Source organism: Setaria italica, chromosome VI (genome assembly GCF_000263155.2).
Source record: "Setaria italica strain Yugu1 chromosome VI, Setaria_italica_v2.0, whole genome shotgun sequence".
Lineage (NCBI taxonomy): Eukaryota > Viridiplantae > Streptophyta > Magnoliopsida > Poales > Poaceae > Setaria > Setaria italica.
In genome coordinates, this window is record NC_028455.1 from 21,960,893 (window position 1) to 21,981,321 (window position 20,429).

Consider the following 20,429-nt stretch of genomic DNA (forward strand, 5'->3'; position numbering starts at 1 on the left):
TTGTGAAACCCAAGTGACCAGATTCATGCCGACAAAGAAAGCCGAGCCACTTGTGCTCTTTCTATCATCAATGTCACCTGCCAAGTCACTATCGCTGAAACCAAGTATTATGGGTTAAGAAACTCCTGACTTTGTATATTTGCAGCCATAATTCAGAGTACCTGCGACATATCGAAGTATCTATTTGACTGCTGCCCAGTGACTTGCTCTTGGCATTTCCATGTACCTGCTCACAATGCCCACTAAATATGCAAGATCTGGCCTTGTATTCACCAAGTATCTTAAGCTCCCAATCACACTCCTGTACTTTGTTGCATCCATAGGTGGGGAAGTATCATTCTTACTCAGCTTCAGTTTGTTCTCCATTGGAACCTGATAGGGATTACACCCCCTCAAACTAGCCTGCTCAAGAATCTTCAATGCATAAACACTCTGACATAAAGTTGTCTCCCTCTCCTTCTGCTCTACCTGAATTCCCAGGTAATAGGTGAGTAAGCCAAGATCACTCATACTGAAGCTCTTCATCATTTGCCTTTTGAATGCATCAATACTCTCCTGACTTGGTCCTGTAATAATCAGGTCATCAACATACACTCCTACTATTAGGAAATTGCCACTGTTATTAGACTTTCTATACACTGCATGCTCATGTGGGTTCTTTACACAACCAAGTTTTAGTAGCTCCTTATCAAGTCGAGCTATTCCATGCCCTGGGTGCCTGACGCAACCCATACAAAGCTTTCTTCAGTTTGAGCACCTTTCCACTCTCCTTTTCAACAACAAAACCAGGAGGCTGCTGAACATAAACCTCCTCTTCCAAGTCTCCATTCAAAAATGTTGATTTGACATCCATCTGATGTACCTTCCAACCACTTCTTGTAGCTAGTGCTATGAGCAACCTCACGGTTTCAATACGAGCTACTGGTGCAAACACTTCATCAAAGTCCACCCCCTCACGCTGAGCATAGCCCTTTGCCACTAATCTGGCCTTGTGCTTGATCACATTGCCCTCCAGATCCTTTTTTACCTTGAACACCCATTTGAGGCCTATAGCACGATGGTCTGTAGGCAACACTGCTAGCTCCCATGTTTGATTAGACTGAATCGACTCCATATCTGATTTTATTACTTCTCTCCAGCATTCTTCCACCAAAGCTTCCTCAACACTACTTGGTTCTTTTGCAGCTACAAAACACACTCCACTGTATTCAAACCCATGGACTTCAGTTGAATCATTAAGATCTTGCAATGTGTGGTATCTCAATTGATATCCATCATAAACCACTGCTTCTCCAGTTGGAGGTGTAGCAAACTGAAAGTGTGGTGCAGATAGGGTCGATGGTGGTGTTGCAGGTTCTGGTGATGCTGCTGGATCTCCATTGAATGGCAAATGACCAGGTGAGTTGTTAATTGGGGAAGAATGCCCTGGGAACAGTGCTGGCTGCCCAACTGAATCAGCTTGCTCATTGTCAGTTACTGTTCCCCGTCCAGCAATAGAATAGAACTCCACTCCTACTCCACTGTCGGTGCCTTTCTTCTGAATGTTCTCTCCCCAGTTCCATCCACAATGCTCTTCAAACACCACATCATGTGAGACTTGTAACTTTTTAGTCACCGGATTGTAGACACGATAGCCTTTCGTGCCTGCTTCATATCCCACAAACACCATTGGTGTTGATCTGTCTGACAACTTCATCATCCCTGGACCATTTCTCTTTACATGAGCCACACACCCAAATGTTCTCAAGTGATTCACCTTGGGTTTCCTGTTGTGCCATGCTTCATAAGGTGTCTTCCCATCAAGGCTTCTGGTGGGAGCCCGATTCAACAAATACACAGCTGTGTGCACAGCTTCACCCCAGAATTCACTCGGCATCTTCTTGCTTTTTAACATACACCTCGCCATCTCCACTATGGTTTGATTGTGGCGTTCCACCACCCCATTCTATTGTGGTGAGCATGGTGTTGTGGTAAAGTGCTTCAAGCCATGCTCATCACAGAATTCACTGAACTGAATGGAGTTGAACTCACCACCTCTGTCAGAGCAAAAAGCTCAAAGTTTTCTCCCACTCTCTATCTCTGTAAGTGCCTTCACACGCTTGGAACACTTGAATGCCTCATCTTTAGTCACCAGGAGTTCTATCCACATATAACGGCTATAGTCATCAACAATCAACAAAAAATAGTTCTTACCACCAGGTGTGCTAGGACGGATCTATCCACATAGATCAGTATGGACCAAATCAAGTGGTTTCTCCCCTCGATAGTTTGCTACCTTGGGGAATGCCCGTCGATGCTGCTTCCCTAGAGCACAACCATCACAGAATTCCTCCACTTGATCAATCAGTGGCATGCCCTCCACCATGTTCTTGGACCTGAGATCACGAAGTGCTCTAAAGTTCAGATGCCCATACCTTCCATGCCACACCCAAGCCTTGTCATCTTTCATTTCTACCAGGCAAACAGGAGTACCTAACTGCATTTTCAACAAATACAGGTGATTCTTGACACGAGGTTCTCTAGCCAAGAGGCACCTCTCAACATCATACACATTGCAAAAACCCTGCTTCTATCACAATCTTGCAGCCTCCCTCCTCTAGCTGACCAAGGCTAACTATGTTGCTCTTTAATTTAGGTATGAAATAAACTTCAGTGAGTACCTTGTGACCTTTGTTCTTCGTTTGGAGCATCACGGAGCCCAGGCCTTCGATCTGCACCAGTGAACCATCACCAAAGCGAACAGTGCCACCCACCAACGTGTCCACCGACGCAAGCACCTCGTGGTGCCCCGTCATATGATTGCTGGCCCTCATGTCGAGGACCCACACATCATCATCTCGATCAGCTGGGTACACCTTCTCCTTGTTGAGATGCATGACCTGCTGTGGCGCGCGCACCCCAACTGCCTTGACATCGTGCCACGCCGTCATGACGTGCATCGCGTTCACCGTGGCCAGCATGAGCGCCGTCTATTCTTGATCGGCCTGCACATGGTGTGCTTCTTCTCGGCGCTCCTTCTTGGGCTGCTTGCAATCCTACTTCCAGTGACCATAGATGCTATAGTTGCAACATCTGCCCTTTCGCCTCGACGTGCCCTCGGAGGTCAGTTTGACAACAGGCTCCTTCTTCTCGCTGTGCCCAGCGTTCTTCGACTTGATCAGGGTGAACCCGCCTTGTCTCTTGCCACCGCCTCCTGAGAATGACTCCGGCATGAGCCGATGGCGGTACTTTGACAGCTACTCATCTTTTGACAACATGAGGTGCTCCGATTTCTTGGTGATGGTGTCGACGTCGATTCGATCTTTAGCTGTCCTCAGGTGTCCTACTAGGTCTTCCAAGGCGAGTGTGTTCACGTCGAGGAGCATCTCGATCGACACTGCGATCTAGGAGTAGCGCTTCGAGAGTACACACAGTATCTTCTTCACGATGCGAGTGTCGCTGATGGTTTCCCCAAGCCCGCGCAAATTCTCAGCCAGCGTGGTGATACGCAGGCTAAAATCGTCCACGAGTTTGCCGTCCTTGAAGCAGATGTTCTCAAACTCCTGCTGCAGGCGCTGTGCATGGGCTTCCTTGATGCGGGTAGCCCCTTCGCGCATGCTTTTCACCACCCCCACGCCTCCTCGACTGTCTTCTTGCTCCCCAGGATTGACCACATCTCCTTTGGCACGGAACGCAGGAGTGCACCTATCGCCTCTCGATCCTGAGCACGCTTCACACCAGCGCCGCCTGGCTCGATCACCTCTCAGATCTCCATGGCTTCGAAGTTGCACTGCATCAGCATGGCCCACTCTGAGTAGTTGGAGCATGTGAGCATTGGCCACATGAGCGAGCTCTCCCGAACTCCTCCCGCCGTGATGCTCGGTGACGCGCCGTCGCCCATCTCCACCTTCAAGCTTTGGTACCAAATGTTGTCGCCGGCTGCCGGAATTGCAGCTCGACGAGGATTGGCAATGACGCAAGACATGCTCTGGAACACACGACATCGCGCTCTCTCTCACGCACGCGAATTGTGTGGATCTCAACCGAACGCGAGGAAATGGTGCTGCCAATCGTTGCAGCTTTTCTGGTTGTTTTCGTTCCCTTTTATTCTCGGTGTTTACACGGTCCAAGGACCCATGATCACCGCGCCATGCGCGCTCATGCTGCATCGTGCCCGCCTAACGCGCGGGAACGCTCTTCATGCCCGACATGGCGGTGATCACTACTGGCCACACCGTGAACGCAGCACGGTTCTGGCTTGTACACCGCTAGGACACATGCAGCTAGCTAAAAAATGGTAAGACAAACATGCACTACAACTGAATTACATGAATGCTTATGCAAGAACGTGCACGGGATTAGCTCAACACTCTTCACATGGTGGGAACTTACCAAATATATTAATGTCCTATCGACCTCACCTCCTTAGAACATAATTTGGGCTCTGTCTGCAAGGACAATCCAGGCAGCCCAATTCATTGATGGTGAATGCATGCCATCTGAATCTGATATCCAAACACAGTATGCAATGTTGTATGATTCCACAACAGGTCTAAGGAAGGACACATACATTGATGCCCATTGATGGTTGTCTACTACGAGGCCAGCAACCTCAACAGCTCCTCTTCTGGCACCACAAGAACTTGAGAATTGATGAAGCTCCCACCAAACATTTGCATCCTGGTTCTAATGGCATGATGTCGTGAGGGTCACCAAGTCACCATGTACCTATAAGATTCAAAACGTATTGTACGTGTACGCAAAGATTGCCAAAGTCCTGATTTGGATAGTAGAATCTTACATACTATAATTCTATGAAGCCAAAACGATCGTAATTGATCCTACCATGTATCTTAGGTTCGTAGTATCATGGTCTTGCGTGAGAATTTAAACGATCCCACAAGATAGGTGGGAGAACATAGGATCATGTTCATAATAAAAAGAACTTTTTAGCATATAAAATTTGGTATTTTAAATGAGAAGTTTACCAACTTATTCGGATATGTTTTTACTCTCCATGTTGTGATAAATTAAGTAATGCAATAATTAATTTGTGAGTTCTTTTAAATGATGGAGTTATGATAAAATGTTATTTGAAATCAAGGTACATTGAAAATAGTGTGAGTAAGTTCACTCAACTTTTAAAAAATCAATTAAATTTTTATCAAAATCAATGTTACAGGCTTCAGTTTTTACAAGCATATTATAAATTTCACATACAAATGTACAGTTTTTAAAAGTTTGATGGGAATCATGATCAAATGATTCAATTCTATCTATCCGTTGGGTTGAGAAAAATTACTCTATCCCGGACAACCTTGATTGTACCGGGAAGAATCATGACCATGAGCCTTGGTTGTACATTCGTACCGAGCAAGATGTCGGCTTGAAAAATCGAGGCTGGGCATGAGGAATAGTGTATGATCTATTCACGCTATCCCCGTCTAAAAAATTAATAATATTTTTATTTTTTACAAAGTCATCAAAGACTCGTTGTTGATAGACATATCGTCTATCAAAAGAATAACATTGTTATTTTTAAAATAAATTCAAAAAATACGAGCACCAACCACGTTTAACATTTTTATACGGACATACAGTGCAACAGGTGGACTCGAACCAAGGTGTCATTAGAAGAAAAAAATACATCGCGTCATTATAAGATCCTATTAGAGCTAATGTGACAGGCATTGTTTTCTTCTCAGTTGTCTCTATGTCACGTTATTTTTTTAACATGTCACGTTCACGTGAGGGAAAGGAACGGCCGGGCATGTATATTCTTTGTTTCAATGAACAAATCCATGAGAACTTGAGAGGAAAAAAAATAAAGTTAGATCTAATACAATCATACATGGAAGTTAGATTTAATAGTAAGATATATTTTCTTTTTTAAAATTTATAAATATATATACTAAATATTAAATCTATTACCTTCCCGGAGATAATATATCATTAGATCTACGGTCCATGGTTACTTGGAAGTACCTTAGCAAAACTCATTCAAAATATAAATGTACTCCAAGTTTCTCAGCGAGAGTTGGTATTTTGAGAATTGGTATGTTCGAAAAATTGCGTAAAAATATACCCTATAAATCACAATGAGTTCAAAAGACAAAAAAATGGATCTGTTCTGACGGAATACACGCACATAGTTCACACACACAGTTATACTCAAACATTGCTCATCTTACTGATTGATGGGTTTGTTGTACCAGGGGTACCCTCCGAAAGTGGATTTAAGGTGACCGTATGAGAAAAGGCCGGGGGTCCAACAGCGAGAAGCAACTTGAAGGCTACCCATGCAACATCACGGCCCACCTCTCGACCTCCTTTGATCAGAAGCCGGAGGCCACGAGTTGCCGCATCGGCTGGCTTGCGGATGGGGCCCGCAAGAGGCTCGCAACGCCCTGCCTATCCCTTGACCAAGGGCGACCAATGCGGTACCAGAAGCATTAAATGCGGAACATGGCTTCCCTTAACGCCCCACGGGGTCGTGACCAGGCAAATAGAGCCGACCTTTGGCCGGGAGGTCCAAGGGTGAAGCTACACCCTTCGGACCACCCTTCGGACCACCTAGGACGACCCGTAGGACGAGACCACATGGCCCGTATGTGCCCACATGCCCCGACATTATCATCACCCTTACCGCCATGGTGATTCATCACAATCAAGGCTAGGCCATCACGATGGGCCTTGTGCGGGCCCGCAGGCGAGACAGGACCCAGTGTCAAGCATTACGGCATGGAGTGGCCGTGAGCGCACTAAAGAGGTCGGGGAAAGCCGGGAGAAGCGGCACGCCCCATCCCGGCCGCTGGCCAAGGCTCACCCATTCATCTCCGGTACGGACGTCAGCGGCAGCTTCCGTCCCGTTCACTACCACGGGGTTGGCGAGCAGGATGGGGGCACGCCACAGAGCAGGCCAGGCCATGCGTAAGCGGCCCACACCGTACAGAAGCCACCATACAGGGTGTATGAAGCCCACGACTAACAAAGAGGATAGGACGGCAAAGTCCCTTGGCGCAAGGCCACCCCGACCACACCACGACCCCCAACCTCTAAGGTCGTGGGACCCCCTCCTTTCTCCAAAACATTATATCCCCGGTCCATGACCTATATAAAGGGAACCGGGACATCATTTCCTCTCTCTCACATTCGTTCACACACACTCACACTTCGCATGAACGCTTGCTTGCAAGTACCCTGTTGTAAGCTTAGGGCACTCGATTTGAGGAACACAACTCCTACTGAAACTGGACATAGGGATCTTCCTGAATCAGTATAATTCCTTGTCTCTTGTGTGGTAGCCATTGGAAGTGAGGAGAGCATGATGTATAATCACTAGTCGGCGGTACAAGACGCCGATACTGATTAAGCAACAATGATATCCCATCATCAGTTACCTTTTCTTGTCTGCAAGAGAGTAGTTTGAATTGCCTACAGAATCTGGGTTTATCTGTGAGCTCAACTAGAGAGTTGCATGATTATTCGCTTCACATGCTCCCATTAAACTAGCAATTACCAAAAATATCAATGTACCCCCACTACTATAAATATGGCCTCTCGTCCCAAGGCTTTGTACCGGTTAGGTTTGGACCCGGTACTAATGTTAGCATTAGTAGCGGGTGCAACGGATGGTGCTTGGAGGGCATCCCGTGAACCCCTTTAGTACCGGTTGGGAGCAACAACTGGTACTAAAGGGTGCATATTAGTACCGGTTGGTGCCCCCAACCGGTACTAATGCGCCACCGACCTTCTACTACCGGTTCGTGGCCACAACAGGTACTAAAGGAGTAATCTCTAGTATCGGGTGCTGCCCCAACCCGGTACTAGTGTGGCACCCCCCTCTAGTACTGGTTGAGGGCAACAACCGATACTAGAGGGCCAACCGGTACTAGAGGGCACCCCTTTAGTATTGGTTTTTGCCCCCAACCGGTACTAATTTCCTTTCTATAAATACCCTCCTTCTTCCTCCAGCCCGAGCCAGATCCTCCAGCTCGAGCTTCACCCTATCCATGGTGAAATAGGGGGAGGTTTTGCCGAATTTGTGACTATTTCTTGGTGATTTCACTTATTCAAGTGTTCTAAAGGTTAGAAACTTCATCCTCCCTTGATACATAGTTAGTATACTAAGTTTTATGCTTTAGAGCTAGAGTAATTTGTGATTTTTAGACTAAGGTACAATGGGGAAAATTTTCATTTATATGAATGTGTTATTTAGAGATCATATTTGTGATTTGTAGAATAAGCTATAAATTTTTGGATACTATGATCCGTACTAGTCAAAGAAATTGATATGAGGTTAGAGGAATAATTTCATAGTTTAGTACTTTTTAAATATGAGGAAAATAAATTATGACAAATGTGAACGAGATAAATTGTGGTACATAGAGATAATTTGTGTATTTTTATCTAAACTTTCAGCAATATTTAAATTTAATGGTACTTGTATTGGTTATTTCAGCAATTACGTTATCAAATTGTAGGAAAATGTTCAATTCTTGCTAATTCAAAGTTTTTTCTATATTCTGTAGCTAATTCAACATTTTACTACAATTTCCAACTAATTCATATACTTTAGAAATAGAAAATAATTAACCACAGCTCAAGCTTCACCCTATCCATGGCGCCATAGGGGAGGTGCTGCCGGATTTGTGACCATTTCTTGGGGATTTCACTCATTCAAGTGTTATAAAGGTTAGAAACTTCATCCATGTGTATATACTTAGAAAAATTAGTTAAGTATTTCAATTCATATGCTTATACTTCAAAAACCAATCCATGTGTATATACTTAGAAAAATTAGATTAAGTTTTTCAATTCATTTGCTTATACTTAAAAAACCAATCCATGTGTATATACTTAGAAAAATTAGATTAAGTATTTCAATTCATATGCTATACTTAAAAAACCAATCCATGTGTATATACTTAGAAAAATTAGATTAAGTATTTCAATTCATTTGCTTATACTTCAAAAACCAATCCATGTGTAATATTTTATAGATGGATCGACAATGGATGTACAACACAGACAAACGTTCCATGGAGTACATTAATAGCTTGCCATATGTGTTGTCACTTTATTGTATTTAATGGTCTGCGTACCAATCTGTGATGATCCAAGCAACTATGTAATCTTCATTACTAGATTCTTTACTAGCTATTAGGCGTAATAGCATGTTCTAGTTCTTGGAGGACTCATCACCAGGAGGATGGCGCACATGGAACATGGAGATGGAGATCACCATGGTAAACAGGTTCTATGGAGATGGAGATCACCATATGAAAACGGGCCATACTGTGTCACAACTGTGTGAATGCTATTCTGTTTATGTTTTACTTTCTGCATGCTGTGATGTTAGAAGTAGAACGATCCCTCACAAAGTTTAAGTTAGTATGCCCTCCCAACTAAAACTTGCACCGTCCCATGTCTTGTACAATTAGTGGTGGGTCTATAAAATTAGGGTGCCACTAGTTTTCCTTGACTGGACGGGTTTGTGTCGAACACTTACACGCATAAGGGTTGGTTTGCTTAACAAGGTTATCTTAACGGTTAAGGACCTTGGGGCATAAAGGTTGGGCGCCGAGACATAGAGATGTCACCCAACAACAGGAGTCATCTGTGATATGATTAGCAAAAGTTGCTTACCGATCTACCTTGTTTGCTAGCGGTGATGCTAAAGCTCACTAGTGGACTTGTTAGTTGTGGATCCTGAATCACTAAGTTTCAATAGAGGGATATTGATTTTAGTGGGAGTAGATTCTGTTAAAATAGTTTAATGTGATTTGCTCTATCATGGATACGTTTGTCTTAGTGTATTTTGCATTACTTTGTTGTAGATTAAATGGCACCTAGTAGCACTACACCGTTTGCTTTGCGTTCGGTCCTTGAGAAGGACAAGTTGAATGGAACAAATTCCTCGGATTGGATCCGTAACCTGAGAATTGTTCTCAGGGCTGAGAAAAAGGAAGATGTTCTAGACAACCCACTACCAGAAGAACCTGCTGATGATGCACCCGCTGCTGCTAAGAATGCTTACAAGAAAGCATGTGATGCTAACCTCGAAGTAAGCTGCCTTATGCTTGCTTGCATGGAACCCGAGCTGCAGATGCAGTTCGAAACAAACCATGAGGCGCACGATATGATCGTGGCGCTTAGAGACATGTTCCAAACACAGGCCAGGACTGAAAGGTTCAATGTGTCTAAGGCCTTTGTTGAGAGCAAGCTAGCAGAAGGCGCAGCAGTAGGACCACACGTAATCAAGATGGTTGGTTACACTCAATGGTTGGAGAAGCTAGGCTTCCCACTGGGCCAAGAGTTGGCCACTGATTTCATTCTTTTGTCTCTTCCGCCTAGCTATGAGAACTTCATCTCGAACTACCATATGCATGGGACGGAGAAGGGTCTGAATGAGCTGTGTGGCATGCTTAAAACAGCAGAGGCTGACATCAAGAAAAGCGCTAGTACCAGCCATGTGATGGCTATACAGAACAAGCCTAGCTTTAAGAAGAAGGGCAATTCTTGGAAGAAGAAGGGCAAGGCTGGAACGTCCAAGCCAAACCCAGCGCCCAAGGTTAAAGCTGGACCTGGACCTGCTCCAGACAAAGAGTGCTTTTACTGTCATGAACTTGGTTACTGGAAGAGAAACTGCAACCAGTACCTAGCTTCCTTGAAGAATGGCGGAAGTAAGAGTACTTCTACCTCAGGTACGCTTGTTGTTAATGTTATAGACAACATATTTCTCGCTGATACAATTATTAATTCTTGGGTATTTGATACCGGATCGGTTGCTCATATTTGCAATTCGATGCAGGGAATGATAAGAAGTAGAAGCGTGGAAAGAGAAGAAGTTGATTTCCGCGTGGGCAATACTGCAAGAGTTGCTGCGTTGACCGTCGGGACGATGCAACTCCACCTCCCGTCAGGAATTTATTATGGAGTTGAATAATTGTTATTTCGTTCCTAATTTAAGTCGAAATATTTTGTCTCCTTCATGCTTGATGAAGGATGGTTATTCATTTGCGAGTGAAAACAATGGTTGTGTGATCTCTAAGAATAATATGTTTATGGCTTTTGCACCCATTGTGAATGAATTATTTGTTTTAAATCTTGATGGTTCACCTGTCTGTAATGTAAGTGCTAAAAGGCCTCGGCCTAATGATTTGAGTCCTACCTACTTGTGGCATTGTCGTTTGGGTCATATAAGTGAAAAGCGCATGAAGAAGCTCCATTCTGATGGACTTCTAACTTCGTTTGATTTTGAATCATACGAGACATGTGAGGCTTGCTTTCTAGGCAAGATGACCAAGACGCCTTTCACAGGATTTCCTGAGAGAGCAGTAGACTTGTTGGAACTCGTACATAGTGATGTATGCGGACCAATGAGCACGACGGCTAGAGGAGGATTCCAATACTTCATAACTTTCATTGATGATTTTAGTAGATATGGCTATGTCTACTTGATGAGGCACAAGTCTGAAACCTGTGAAAAGTTCAAGGAATTTCAGAATGAAGTTGAAAATCAGCGTGGCAAGAAAATTAAGGCCTTGTGGTCTGATCGTGGAGGCGGGTATTTGAGTCACGAATTTAGCAATCATCTGAAGAGTTGCGAAATTGTTCCACAACTTACGCCGCCTGGAACACCTCAGAGAAACGGTGTATCCGAGCGATGTAATTGAGCTTTGTTAGCCATGGTTCGATCAATGATGAGCCAGTCGGACCTACCGTTATCATTTTGGGGATACGCTCTAGAAACAGCAGCTTTTGCACTTAATAGGGTACCGTCTAAATCCGTAGTTAAGACACCATATGAGATGTGGACTCGAAAGACTCCCAGTTTGTCTTTTCTAAAGATCTGGGGATGTGAAGTGTTTTTCAAGCGACTTCAGTCGGACAAGATCACACCCAAGTCGGATAAGTGCATTTTCGTGGGATATCCAAAGGAAACTTTAGGATATTATTTCTACAACCGGTCAGAGGGCAAAGTGTTTGTCGCTCGGAACGGGGTTTTCCAAGAGAAAGAGTTTCTCAAAGGAGAAAAGAGTGGAAAGACAGTGCATCTTGAAGAAGTTCAAGATGAGCCGATCGGGCAAGAATCAATGAGTGATGCTAACGTAGCAGAACAAGTTGAGATACCCATGACAAGAGAAGCACCGCCACAACCACGAAGGTCGGCAAGGCTCCGCGAAATGCGGGAAATATTATTGTTGGACAATGATGAGCCTGCGACATATGTAGAGTGCCATGCAATCCGAAATAGAGTCCATGGGAGACAATCAAGTTTGGAACTTGGTTGACCCGCCTGATGGTGTTAAAGCCATAGAAAGCAAGTGGATCTATAAGAAGAAAAAGGACATGGATAGAAATGTTTACATCTATAAAGCATGACTTGTCCCAAAAGGTTTTCGACAAGTTCAAGGAGTTGACTACGACGAGACGTTCTCGCCCGTAGTGATGCTTAAGTCCATTCGGATTATTCTAGCTATAGCTGCATATTTTGATTATAAGATATGGCAGATGGATGTCAAGACAACTTTCCTGAATGGAAACGTAGCTGAGGACGTGTATATGATACAGCCGGAGGGTTTTGTTGATCCGAAAAATACTGGAAACGTATGCAAGCTTCAAAGATCCATTTATGGATTGAAGCAAGCATCTAGGAGTTGGAACATTCATTTTGATGAAGTGGTCAAAGGGTTTGACTTCACCAAGAACGAAGAAGAGTCTTGTGTTTACAAGAAGGTTAGTGGGAGCTCTGTAGTATTTCTAATCTTATATGTGGATGACATATTGCTGATTGGAAATAACATTCCTATGCTTGAGTCCGTAAAGACTTTACTGAAAAATAGTTTTTCGATGAAGAACTTAGGGGAAGCGGCATATATTCTGGGCATTAAGATCTATAGAGATAGATCGAGAAGGCTTATAGGATTAAGCCAAGATACTTACATTGATAAAGTGTTGAAACGGTTCAGCATGGAAGAGGCAAAGAAATGGTTCTTGCCTATGTCACATGGCATACATCTCAGCAAGACTCAGTGTCCTTCGACTGCTGATGAGCGGGATCGCATGAGTAGAGTGCCATATGCCTCGGCCATTGGATCTATCATGTATGCAATGATAAGTACTTGCCCAGATGTTTCATATGCGCTAAGTATGACAAGCAGACACCAGTCTGATCCAGGTGAGAGTCACTGGACAGTGGTGAAAAAACATTCTTAAGTACTTGAGAAGGACTAAAGATATATTCGTCGTCTATGGAGGTGAGGAGGAGCTCGTTGTAACAGGTTACACCGATGGTAGTTTCCAAACCGACAGAGATGATTCAAAGTCACAATCAGGATTTGTGTTCACGCTAAATGGTGGTGCTGTTAGTTGAAAGAGTTCCAAGCAGGAGACGGTGGCCGATTCTAGGATAGAAGCCCAGTACATCATGGCTTCGGAAGCCGCGAAGGAGGGTGTTTGGATAAGGAATTTCCTCATTGAGCTTGGTGTGTTCCTGAATGCGTCCAGCCCATTGAATCTCTACTGTGATAACAATGGGGCAATTGCGCAGGCAAAGGAGCCAAGGAACCACCAGAAGAACAAACACGTAATGCGGCGATTTCATCTCATTCGAGACTTCGTTAACCGGGGTGAGATCAAGATATGCAAAATACACACGGATATGAACATTTCTGATCCATTGACAAAATCACTCCCGCAGGCTAAGCATGATGCGCATGTAAGAGCTATGGGTATTAGGTACCTTCTAGATTGACTCTAGTGCAAGTGGGAGACTGTTGGAGGTATGCCCTAGAGGCAATCATAGAGATGATGATATTCCATTTGTATCCATGATTTATATTGTGTTCCTTGCATATCCATTAAAGGCAACTTGAATTGATTTGCAATTATGTGAATTGTGTGTGAAACTCTTTACTTGTATGGTTATTCTAAAGTTGTCCCTAGTCGGAGTTCATGTGAGGACACACATGAATATTAGACTAGCACATGTATTAGTTGATGACTATGTTTCACAAGTCATGGACATGGAGATGTTGAACTAATAATGTGGGCACATGTGGAGACATGTGCTAGGACTGACCCAACACGAGAAGTAGTTCTGTCTTTAAACAACATATACGCTTTGTCCTTAGACCTGAGATTGTCGCATGTATTCAAGATGTGGATCGACCTACTTAGGGGCTATCAAACACTACGCCGTAACAGGGTAGTTATAAAGGTAGCTTTCGGGTTTGTCAAGAAGCATGCTATGAGACATGGTCAATCAAGATGGGATTTGCCCCTCTCTGATTGAGAGTGATATCTCTAGGCCCCTCGAGTGATCGAATCCGAAAATGCATGGCCATGCTATGTACGGTTAAGAGTTAACCTACAAAGGGATTTCGAATCACAGGATCGAAAAAGAGCGGTTGGCTTGAAGCTAGACCAAATATCGTGAGGCAAAGGGAATAGCATGTAGTCAAAGGGTTGGAACATTCGTTTTGATGAAGTGGTCAAAGTGTTTGACTTCACCAAGAACGAAGAAGAGTCTTGTGTTTATAAGAAGGAAAGTGGGAGCTCTGTAGTATTTCTAATCTTATATGTGGATGACATATTGCTGATTGGAAATAACATTCCTATGCTTGAGTCCGTAAAGACTTCACTGAAAAATAGTTTTTGATGAAGGACTTAGGGGAAGCGGCATATATTCTGGACATTAAGATCTATAAAGATAGATCGAGAAGGCTTATAGGATTAAGCCAAAACACTTACATTAACAAAGTGTTGAAGCGGTTCAGCATGAAAGAGGTGAAGAAAGGGTTCTTGCCTATGTCACATGGCATACATCTCAGCAAGACTCAGTGTCCTTCGATTGCTTATGAGCAGTATCCCATGAGTAAAGTGCCACTAACACCGCCTCAGTCGCCTCCTGCTTCTGCGCGCGCTCGTCAGAGTCGGCACTGCCGGAGCCCGACAGGCTGCCGACGCCGCCATCGACGTTCCCGGCGTCCGCACCACCAGCCGTCCCGAGCTTCGTCACCACCGTTCCCACTCCCATCGCGTCGAGTTCCACAGCCTCCACCGAGCACCGAGCATGCTGCCGAATCTGCCGTCACCTTCTAGGCTCCCTGCGCATCGCATCGGGGCAAACCGAGCCGAAGGCTCCATGCCCGTTGTCGCGCCGCGACGGTGCCTGCTGCCGCCCACCTGAACTACCATGGTGAGCACTCCCCTGCACTGCTCCTCCACCCCAACCGAGCCCACAGTTGTGCTTCCAACGTCTCACCGTCGGCCCTGCGCGCCTCTGCGGGCTAGGCCGCCACCGCCTTCTCCCATGGACCGCCTTCTGCGAAGCCCTCCGACCAGACCGACGCGACCAACAGAACCCCGGTGAGCCACTGGTGCTCGTCGACACTTGCCTTGATCCAATCGAAACCCCCCCCCACCTCTCACCGGAATCGATCGCCGCCGCCGTCGCGCTCGGCACGCACAGGCCGCCCGCACGGCCACGCCCTACACGCCGTGCCACGACCTGACCTGGAGCCGCGAGTGGGCCCCGAGAACCCTGCCGGCCAGCCGTCGCTGCCGTCGTGGCTCCCCACCAGCCGGAAGCGGCCATCGGCCGGGCACCCCGGGGGAGGAGCGCCAGCAAAGATGGCGGCCATCTACGTGGGCATCGGGGTCTTGCTCGGCTTCACCCTGAAAAACTAGAGAATGAAAAAGAAGAGAAGGGTGAAGGCAACGCGGGCGTGGCGGCGCTGAGCACCGGCAACTGGGGTCAAACGGGTCATGACCCTGCTGATCCTCTTTCGGCCCACATGCTAAATTAAGGAACGGATCGACTTCGGAAGTGGCCGAAGCCGAACCGAACCCTTGCAGGCCCAGCCCGACGCTGCTTCTAAAAAAAAACAAAAAAGAAACCAGAGCAGTAGACTGTGTTTTACCCCCTCGTTCTCCCAATGGGTGTGCTCGGTCAGTCAAAATCCCTAACTTTTACTGAGCGGACACCGAGCCCGGCCGCCGCCGCCGCCGTACCCTGTTGCCACCATCACTGCACTGGTTTTTGCCGTCCAATCGGCGGGCGGGCGTCACCAGGAGCTATTCTCGACGCTGGAGACCTCTTCCGTCGCCGGCATTCCTCCTCCCAGGCTCGCGCAAGCTTGCTGCGTTGGGGTTTCGATCTGGCAACTGCCTTCTTCCAAAACTTGTCTTCGCGAGACGCGAGGTGCTTTGTAGGAGGTACTCAGGACTACTACATCTGTTTTCTTGCTCGATTACCCGGATCTCCGTTTCTTACCTGGCCATCTTCCTTCTCCAGTGCCCGCTGACGGTTTTTCCTCGTATCTGGCGAGCTTGTGAGTTGTTCTCTCCGGCGACGTTCTGCTAAAAAAGAGGTATTTAGATGGGTTTCCATCTCTCATATTTTAAGTCTTCCTACTGGATTTATTTATTATGACAACAGTTTTCTTTGCCCTGCGTGGCAGTTTGCTTCTTCTGGCAGTGATTGCCTTTGTTGGAAGTTGGCTGTTGGGCTTCTTGTGTGGTTGTTTGACACGATGGCAGGAGATCGTAAGAAACCAACAGCGGCGGAGAAAGGAAAAGCAATAATGGTAGAAGAAAAGAAAAGAGATAAGGCCTTTGAAGCTGCAGTAAATGCTGCCCATGCGGCAGAACGTCGTCGCCCAAGAGAACTTGTCATTCATGAACCGCCAGCCACTGCTGCAGAGTCACCTGCAGGGCTTCGTCGATCTGAACGCAACCGCACTGCCTCCACTGGGATGGACGCTAGAGGTACCCCAGGGTCTCGGAAGAGGGCACGGGATGATGTTGTAGTGCCTCCAACTGCTCCTCCCCCACCTCCTGTAAGTTCTTTTTATCCCACTTGAATCACTTTATTTAGTGTTTATGTTGTGTATAAAATCCGTCTCTATTTTTTGGAATTTGCATATCAAGTTGTTTGTGTTTGCGTTGCCCAATCTGAGCAGCCATAGGATCACAGTATAATAGTTACACAATGTAATAGTTTTTTTAACGAACCCCTCGAAATGATTGAGGGGGTGTTTGGATACTAGTTTGGATCCTAATTAGGAGGACTAAACATGAGCTAATTAGAAAACTAATTTTAGGAGGACTAAACATGAGCTAATTAGAAAACTAATTTCAGAACTCCTGTGCTAACTCGCAAGACGAATCTATTAAGCCTAATTAGTCCATCTTAGCAAATGGTTACTGTAGCACCACATTGTCAAATTATGGACTAATTAGGCTTAATAGATTCGTCTCGCGGATTAGATTCCATCTGTGCAATTAGTTTTGTAATTAACTTATGTTTAATACTCCTAATTAGCATCTAAATATCCGATGTGACAGGTGCTAAACTTTAGCGGGGTTTATCCAAACACTCCCTGAACAAAATAGTCTTTAGAGCTCAGGTCACATCTGCCTGCCTGCTTTCTTGACTCTCCGACTGAGCATTGCACTGTTTCTGTTACTCTGCTAGAAACAGGAAACCGTGAGTTTTCGCAATGCTGCTTCCAAAAGATAATAACACTCATATAGTCATATGACCTTGTATTTTCAATGGATTATATTTTGCGAGCTTTTAAATTTTGTATGACTTAGCACTTTTTAATTGGACAGTGTAACTTGTAACGTTAGTTATTACTTCTTAATATTGTTGCATTTTACTATTTTATGTATCTATATCTTAATCTGTTTTGTCATTTGTTTGTTTACATATATTTAGATTGTGGATGGAGACGATTATCGTGGATTGCTTTCAAAAGCATTAAGCTCTGTTGTGACGGTTGCATCTGACATGTCTGTCGGTTCGTCAACGGCAACAGCATACCGTACTGGTTTGATTCTTGTAGATGAGGAAAACTACACTTTGGTACTTACTATTCATAAACATCATGCGGATGGGTTTACTGGTAAATTTATTGTCTACTTTGGAGGAGAAAAGTATCAAACTGAAGCCTATTTGCTTTCAAGGATTGTTGAAAATGACCTTGCGATATTGATTGTTCAAACTGATAAAAGGCATGAGGTTGTCAAATTTAGTTGTGATCCTTTAAGCTATGAAGTTATTTTCACGGTTTGTGCAACGAGTGGTACCAAATTGAATGATAAAGCCAATGCACCACTGGTTAAGGAATTGAATGGTAGTCTTGGTATATATAAAGGGACAGTGGGAACTCCATGTTGTGATGCATTGGATGCTTGTTATGAACATATAGTTGGATCTGAAAAATATTTCCAATTTGGTTTATCACGTCATGATGACATTATTACTTTGAAGAATATCGATGCTGAGAGACATACAGCAGAAATAGCAGTGTCAGCACCTGTATTTCGTTTGAATGGTGAAGCAGCTGGTCTGTTATTTTCGGAGGGTGGCTGGACCGATTCGAAAATTGGGCTGCTTGCAAAAAGTATCATCTTGTGCATGAAAAAAAAATTTGGATCAGAGTGGGAGGTAAATAACCACACATATGTTTTTATATATGATTGTTGTACTTGTGTATAAAAATGACTAACATGTTTCAGGAGAATCTGAAGGATGAGGCAGAATATTGGTTGATTCGAAGACGATAGAGAGCTTCAGGTGCATGTTTCTATTTTTTAATCTTGTGCAATATACATATTCATGCTACATAACTTGTACTGATGATATCTTATCTTCTGTAGGAGCTTACCGTTTGAAGCAATATCACATAGTTTGCTGTTTGACCTTTTGTTGGGGCTTGCCCTTTGATGATTTAAAGCAACTGATGGTAACTTGTTGGCGCTGTGCTATCCCAAGTTCAAGCTTTATCAAACTGCAGCAACTCCATGTCAACAATGCAAGCTTAATTATCTATTTATGTATCTCCTTTTGGTTGTAATACTTAAATTGCTACTCACTAGTATTACAACTATCGCTATGGTTGAGTAGTCACGAACATGTAATATGTGATGAACTCACTAATTTAGTAGTATGTATGGGTGTAGCCGTGTGGCTGTCATGTGGTGGAGACTCGGTAATTCCTAGCTGGTATGCTGTACTGTATGTGAACTCGTGAAATTGGTCACTTGGTATTTTGTAATGATGGATTTACCTATTAGACTTTGATCAGGTGTTCATGTAGCATGTTTGTTTGATGAATTTATTATTGATTTGTGATGCTTTGGCTGAAATTGAGAGCCTGGTATATTGATACATGTAATTTTGCTTTGCAAACATTCTTGGAATCATGGGTAAGGATAACCCATGGGTGGGTAAGGGAACGTTTGGTTTCAAGGATGGGACAGGACGGAGCGGGACGGTCCTAATTTTAGGAGTATTTGGATGGGAGTCAAGTGGGATAGGGTCATCCCCTTAGAGGAATATTCCTCTAATATGCGGGACAACCCTATCCCTCCAAATCGAGCGCCGTGCCTTTCCGTTGCGCGCTAGCGAGCAGGTGCTGGAGAAAGGCTTGAGCGGAATAGCACCAGCAGGGACGAGCGGCGGGTGCAGGCGGCCGCTACGCCGCCGGTCGGGAGAGCGGGAGCTCCGCCGCTGGTCGCGGGACGACGAGCTCCATCACGGCCGGGGCACGAGGCGGGCGGGGGCGGGACCCTAGGCAGCACGGCCGGGGCACAAGGCCGACGGAGGCGGGTCCTCAGGCGGCGCGGCAAGGGGCCGGAGCTCCACAAGCGGCGTGCTCCCCAGGCGGCGCGGCTGGTGCCAAGGGCTGGCGTGGTGACCTCCCCACGCGGCGCGGCGGCCTCCCCTGGCTGGCCGTTGTCACACGGAGGAAGATGTACTCGTGACAATGACAGGTGGGGCCCGCTGACGGTAGCTAACAAAAGCTGAAAACGGTGGTCGTCCCATCTACTTTAGTACCTCCAACCAAACAAAAAAATGGGGACGAACCCATCCTTCTCAACCAAACACGAGTCGGGACGATCCTATGAAAAAACTGGGATAGGACCAACCCATCCCATCTCGTCTCCAAACCAAACACACCCTAAGAGCAACTCCAAAAGTATCCTAAAAAATTCTTCCCCAAAACTATGTATTGGGGGTTCTCCTAAAAAAAATTTCCCCCAAAAACATATTAGTCCACAGCAGATCGCTAATAAATAGCCCCCAATATTTCAAACACAGGCCACGTCATCGTATTGGGCCCATCGGAAGGGACGCGCGGGCGTGCGGGAATCAGGATTGGGGGAGGAACGCCAACGCTAAAATATACGCGGTGGCAGGCTGTTTTTTAGCGTCGCTAAAAAATTAGGGAAGGTTTAGGTGGATTGTTGGAGTTCATTTTTTCTCTCTTTTTTCCTAAAAAAGATATTGGGGGTAAGATTAGCAGCCTCTTGGAGTTGCTTTAAGGGTACCGTGCGTGGGTATGTGTAAATTAGGGGGTAAAATATTTTCTTTTGGGTAAGTGTATGGGCAGCACATACCCAGCGGGTAATTACCCATTGCCATCTTTAAA

The 20,429-nt window shown here is 45.2% G+C and overlaps 1 protein-coding gene across 3 annotated transcripts; it reads left to right on the top strand.

Annotated features, from left to right (window-relative positions):
- Positions 1 to 15,914: 15,914 nt before the first annotated feature.
- LOC101782196 lies at positions 15,915 to 19,115 on the top strand. 3 transcript variants are annotated; one of them, XM_022827351.1, is made up of 6 exons: positions 15,915 to 16,203; positions 16,283 to 16,358; positions 16,427 to 16,826; positions 17,711 to 18,442; positions 18,514 to 18,571; positions 18,655 to 19,115. In XM_022827351.1, exons 3-5 carry the CDS (start codon positions 16,521 to 16,523, stop codon positions 18,559 to 18,561), a joined length of 1,086 nt encoding a protein of 361 aa, XP_022683086.1. In that variant the 5' UTR covers positions 15,915 to 16,203; positions 16,283 to 16,358; positions 16,427 to 16,520; the 3' UTR covers positions 18,562 to 18,571; positions 18,655 to 19,115. The 3 variants fall into 3 exon arrangements, with proteins under 3 accessions (XP_022683086.1, XP_004973306.1, XP_012702166.1); XM_004973249.2 differs by having other exon boundaries at positions 16,449 to 16,826; XM_012846712.2 differs by having other exon boundaries at positions 16,449 to 16,826; positions 18,526 to 18,571.
- Positions 19,116 to 20,429: the final 1,314 nt, after the last annotated feature.

Excerpts from the sequence above, each read along its gene's own strand:
- LOC101782196 (XM_022827351.1), top strand. The coding sequence starts at position 16,521 with ATGGCAGGAGATCGTAAGAAACCAACAGCGGCGGAGAAAGGAAAAGCA. Across the intron at positions 16,827-17,710 it reads CTGCTCCTCCCCCACCTCCT|ATTGTGGATGGAGACGATTA; the intron begins GTAAGTTCTTTT and ends ACATATATTTAG. Across the intron at positions 18,443-18,513 it reads AATTTGGATCAGAGTGGGAG|GAGAATCTGAAGGATGAGGC; the intron begins GTAAATAACCAC and ends AACATGTTTCAG.